The 6,000-nt window shown below is 34.7% G+C and overlaps 1 protein-coding gene across 2 annotated transcripts in view; it reads left to right on the forward strand.

Annotated features, from left to right (window-relative positions):
• LOC121414383 (SWI/SNF-related matrix-associated actin-dependent regulator of chromatin subfamily A containing DEAD/H box 1A-like) overlaps nt 1–5,769 on the forward strand; it is a 33,547-nt gene extending 27,778 nt beyond the window's left edge. For both annotated transcript variants that reach the window (XM_041607539.1, XM_041607540.1), the window contains 2 exons: nt 1,979–2,088; nt 4,776–5,769. In XM_041607539.1, coding sequence (XP_041463473.1) covers nt 1,979–2,088; nt 4,776–4,840 — 175 coding nt within the window. In that variant the 3' untranslated portion in view covers nt 4,841–5,769. The remainder of the gene's footprint in view (nt 1–1,978; nt 2,089–4,775) is intronic.
• Nucleotides 5,770–6,000: the final 231 nt, after the last annotated feature.

Genomic DNA, 6,000 nt, shown 5'->3' on the forward strand with positions numbered 1-6,000 from the left:
ACATATTATTATTATAAATCTTATTGATATGTGCAATTCTTTTTATGATTTTATGACTTGTTGTAATTTTGCTTATTTGATCATCGGGTATTGAACCACTTATAACATCATATTGAAGCACTGTTCTTACAAAGTTCAGTTCTGAACGATTTTTCCAAAATATATTTATGTATTCCCAAAGAACTTTCCAAACCAATATCCCAATTAACCATATGAATTGAAATGTTAATGATGCATTCAATAATTTCCATGATTTGTTGTAAATTTGCTTATTTGTTCATGGGATGTGTATGACCAGGGGCCCGTCTTACAAAAAGTTATGATTGATCGGATCAATCGCAACTATGGAAAGCCAGCAAAGTCAACATATTAAATGCATGGTCCTTTATAAAAATTTCTAAATATAATTGTATATTCATAAGTTCACTGATTTCTTGACAATTTGGTGTGTTCTTTGTTTACAAAGGACATTTTGCAAGTTTTCTGTAGAAGAAATTATGGTGTGGGTAAATTTCCATAGAGTTACAATTGGTTGGATCAATCGTAACTCTTTGTAAGATGGGGCCCAGTTTGCTTTGTGAATTCTTTATCAATGAGCTGTCAAGATAGTCTGCATGCACAGACCCATAGTTTTCGCAACTTGCACAGTGCATAATGCTGAGTCTTAAGTAGTGAGACTAGATTCACTTAGCTGGCTCTCTTCCATGACACAAACAAGAGAGTCTAGTCTTCACTCAAGACATGGTTTTGACAAAGTGTCATTTGGCAAATTATTGGAAAAAGTGTCAAATATCAGTCCGTGCTTGCAGACTGCTCTCAAGCTAAGATCATATATTTTAAAGGTCTTGATTTGAATAAATAGAGAAGAGTCAAACTAGAATAACACTGAAAATTTCATCAAAATCGGATCTAGGATAAGAAAGTAATGACATTTTAAAGTTTCGCTTATTTTTCACAAAACAGTGATATGCACAACTCAGTGAATGCAAATGAGACAGTCGATGATGTCTTTCCAGCTGCACATTGAGAGTACATGTACATCACAAAATCTATGTCAATTTAAAACAAGGGCAGATCCAAGTTTACCCCACATAGGAGGGACCCACTTAAAAATGTTATCACCACTCACACTCCCAGCGAACATTTCTGGTGGACAGTGCTCAAAGAAAAAAAATTACAGGGGAGGGAAGATTTTATACAAAAAGCATGGGGACCCACTTTAAAAAAAAGGAGATAAAAAATCATTTCTCACTGTTAGCATTTTTCAATAAAAATAATGGAGAGGGAGGGGGAACACATGCTCTCTTTGAAAATGGAAACATTTTCAGTTGCACAGTCTAAAACTGCACTGTTTCTAAATGCTTATTTCCTCCAATGTTCCCACATTCACTCTTTAAAGGTCAAGTCCATCCCAGTAAAATGTTGATTTGAAAAATTAACACTGAAAATTTCATTAAAATCGGATGTGAAATAAGAAATTTATAACATTCTAAATTTTTCGCTTATTTTTCACAAACAGTGAATGCAAATGAGACAGTCGATGATGTCCCTCACTCACTATTTCTTTTGTTTTTTATTGTCTGAATTATGAATACAATATTTCATTTTTACAGATTTGACAATAATGACCAACTTGACTGCACCATATAGTATTAAAACAATGTTAATTCCACTGTTCAAGTATGAATTGAACATTGATTCTCTTGACAAAGAGGAGAAATTTTTCATATAATAATATACAAAGAAATAATGAGTGGATGATGACATCAGTCTCCTCATTTGCATACCAACCAGGATGTGCATATAACTGTTTTGCAAAATTAAGCAAAATTTTAATATCTTTCCTATTTTACATCCGATTTTGATGAAATTTTCAGTGTTATGCTTGTTGGATTTTTCTCTTTTTATTCACATAAACTTTTTGTTGGGGTGGACTTGTCCTTTAATAAATCTTGAATGTTTGAATTGATGTTGGCAGAGAGGTAAGCGTGATACGCTTGGTGAGCAAGCAGTCTATAGAAGAAGGAATGCTATCCTGTGCTAATTATAAACTCAAGCTTGAGAAACAGATGACCAGAGGATTCTCAGGTTAGCAATACCTTTAAACTCAACCATCTTTGTTACTTTAAGATTAATCCGCTTCACCACTTCTCATTAAATTGGGCAACATTTGTTAACTTTTCATTCATCATCTTGATTGGATAAAAATGAATTTGGATATAGCATAGTTTGAAATGAATTAAAATAGCTAGCATTTAATAATCCATAAAAATTAATCTGTTTATTCCTTAAATTTGCAACATTTGTTAACTTTTCATTCATCATCATGATTTGATGAATATGGATATATCATTAGTTCAAATGAATTAACATTTAATAACCCATAAATCAATCTGTTTTTGTCTCACCTGCGAAGCAAAGTGAGACTATAGGCGCCGCTTTTCCGACGGCGGCGGCGGCGTCAACATCAAATCTTAACCTGAGGTTAAGTTTTTGAAATGACGTCATAACTTAGAAAGTATATGGACCTAGTTAATAAAACTTGGCCATAAGGTTAATCAAGTATTACTGAACATCCTATTAGAATTTCATGTCACATGACCAAGGTCAAAGGTCATTTAGGGTCAATGAACTTAGACCATGTTGGAGGAATCAACATCGAAATCTTAACCTGAGGTTAAGTTTTTGAAATGTCATCATAACTTAGAAAATATATGGACCTAGTTCATGAAACTTGGACATAAGGTTAATCAAGTATAACTGAACATCCTGCATGAGTTTCACGTCACATGACCAAGGTCAAAGGTCATTTAGGGTCAATGAACTTTGGCCGAATTGGGGATATCTGTTGAATTCCCATCATAACTTTGAAAGTTTACGGATCTGATTCATGAAACTTGGACATAATAGTAATCAAGCATCACTGAAAGTTTTGTGCAAGTTTCAGGTCTCATGATTAAGGTCAAAGGTCATTTAGGGTCAATGAACTTTGGCCGAATCGGGGGTATCTGTTGAATTACCATCATAACTTTGAAAGTTTATTGGTCTAGTTCATTAAACTTGGACATTAGAGTAATCAAGTATCACTGAACATCCTGTGCGCGTTTCAGGTCACATGACCAACGTCAAAGGTCAATGAACTTTGGCCGAATTGGGTATATCTGTTGAATTACCATCATAACTTTGAAAGTTTATGGATCTGATTCATGAAACTTGTACATGAGAGTAATCAAGTATCACTGAACATCCTGTTCGAGTTTCAGGTCACATGATCAAGGTCAAAGGTCATGTAAGGTCAATGAACTTTTGCCATGTTGGGGTTTTTTGTTGAATAACCATCATATCTCTGTAAGTTTATTGGTCTAGTTCATAAAAAAGGGAAATAAGAGTAACCATGTATCACTGAACATCTTGTGCGAGTTAGAGTAGTATTCAAAGTGAGCACTGCTGCTATATTGAATCGCGTGATGCAGGTGAGACGGCCAGAGGCATTCCACTTGTTATTCCTTAAATTGGCAATATTTGTTAACTTTTCATTCATCATCATGCTTTGATGAAAATGAATATGGATAGGCCCATATCATTAGTCCAGATAAATGAAAATAGCTCACATTTAATATCCCATAAACTTAATCTGTTTTTATTCCTTAAAACATGTTAATTTTTCCATTCCTTTTCATGCTTTGACAAAGATGAATATGAATACATGTATAACGCAAGTTGAAATCAATGAAAACATAAGTTTTTATAACCCATAAATTAATCTGTTTTTGTTCTTTAAATGAACAGTTAACAAGTGTGAAATTAGTGGCATAAATTTCACTTTTCCGTATTTTTACCTATGAAACTTTGTCATTTCACTGTTTGATTTGTAGAAGCAATCCTAGGTTTATAGAATGAAGTTGTGTTTTGTTTGATTCCTTTTTATAAGTGCAAAAATCTAGAATTTTGTGGATACAAGAGGCAGCTCGAGCTAAAGCCAGGGTAATAATAATAACAATGTGCCTCAGAATATGATTGTCTTTTATTATTTATTATGCTGCATTATTGTATAGCACTTAGAGACTTCTGATTGAGTAAGTGTGAAAAGCTACTGAATGAATAAGTATATTATTTTTTTTTATCACAATTATTTTTGTTTCGCTTGAACGAAGTTCGGCAGAGAGTTTGTAATCACTTTTCCTGTTGGTCTGTTACAAAAATGTTCAATTTTTTGTTCAAACTTGGTACTTATGATCCTTGAATGATACCACTTGTGTGTCCATGAGGATGATGGGGTCAAAGGTCATCTAGGGGTCGAAAGTTCAAATGATATGAGGTCATGTCCATCCTTTTATGAAGTTTTTTTTGTTCAACTTGCTCTCCTTTCTTTATTTCTGCATCAATTTTAATCCCACTTTAACTAATGCAACTGATCATTGGGTAATACCATATGTGTGTTGTTGAAGGTCAAAGGTCATTAAGGGGTTACAAGATCGTGTTGAGTATTTTATTGATCGCAAAATCAGGCAAGACTTGTGGATCATGAACCACTTTATTATTATTATCATAAATTTCTTTTCAGCGGTGTGAGAGTTCAAATTTTTATCTGATTTCAGATTATTATGTTTTGATTTTCAGCTGAATTTCAGCTTGTATTTGGCTTTCCTCTGTACAAAAATTTTGGGAGCTCTTTCTATTTCAGACTTTTTCAACACTCTTTAGCTTTTTTCAGCTCCTTTTTATTTGTGATCACTCACACCCCCGTTTCTTTTATAACTTTCATTGGACTGCAGGTGAAGATGGGAAGGAAGACGAGAAGGACATCGCTAGCTTGCTCAGAGACGCTCTGGATATATGACAATGTCCTCACTACCTCACATTCCCTCTTGTGCATTCTACTAATCATTACCTCGGTCTTTTTCACGGGTTGCATCCAAGAATCACCCATTGTTCTTAAAATGCCTTGATGTGATGCTGATGAATCGTAGACATGTAACACTGAAGCTGCCGGCAGCCATATTTGTACTCCACGAATTGCATAACTAACCATTGATGTTGTTAATTGCCTCGATACGATACTGTGGAATCATAGACAATTAAGACTGAAGCTACTGGCAGCCATATTTGTACTCCATGAATTGCAGAACTAACCATTGATGTTGTTAATTGCCTAGATACGATACTGTGGATCATACCCAATTAAGACTGAAGCTACTGGCAGCCATATTTGTATGCACCAATGAAGTAGGTTCAACATATTAGATAGAACCATTCATGTTTGTTAATTGCCCGGATATGCTGGTGTGGAGTCATTTGACAATTATGACCATAGCTGTCAGCAGCCATATTTGCATTCCATGAATCCAAGTTGCAGGATTGTTCAACTATGCTGCTCACTGAGTGAGATGTTCCGACAATTCAGGTTAGAACCGTTGATGATGTTAATTGCCTGGATATGATGCTCTGGAGTCATTCGATGATCAAGTCTGAAGTTGCCAGGAGCCATATTTGTATTCTATGAAGACAAGTCTGCGCATTGTTAAACCACTCAGCTCAATGGTGAGATAATATAGCAGTACAGAGCCTTGAATCTGAGAATGAACCATTGATATTGTAATCCAACTTGATATGGTACCATGTCGTCGTTCGTCAATCGAGATTGAAGCTACTGGTAGCCATATTGCGAGTCCATGAACAGTCCAACTGTTAGGTCTGTTTAAAGGGGAATGAAACCTTCGGAACAAATAGGCTTGTGTAGAAACAGAAAAATCAAAGAATAAGAATAAAGAAAGTTTGAGAAAAATCGGACAAATAGTGAGAAAGTTATGAGCATTTGAATATTTCAATCACTAATGCTATGGAGATCCTCCCATTGGCAATGCGACAAGAATGTGTGATGTCACTGATGAACAACTTTCCCTTTGGTGGACTATAAAATACCCTCAAAATGTCTCTTTTTGCTTTTTCTTATGATGATACAAACTCTTTATCCATGATGTATTCTTAAAAAATATGTAT

This window comes from Lytechinus variegatus, chromosome 4, assembly GCF_018143015.1.
Source record: "Lytechinus variegatus isolate NC3 chromosome 4, Lvar_3.0, whole genome shotgun sequence".
Taxonomy (NCBI): domain Eukaryota; kingdom Metazoa; phylum Echinodermata; class Echinoidea; order Temnopleuroida; family Toxopneustidae; genus Lytechinus; species Lytechinus variegatus.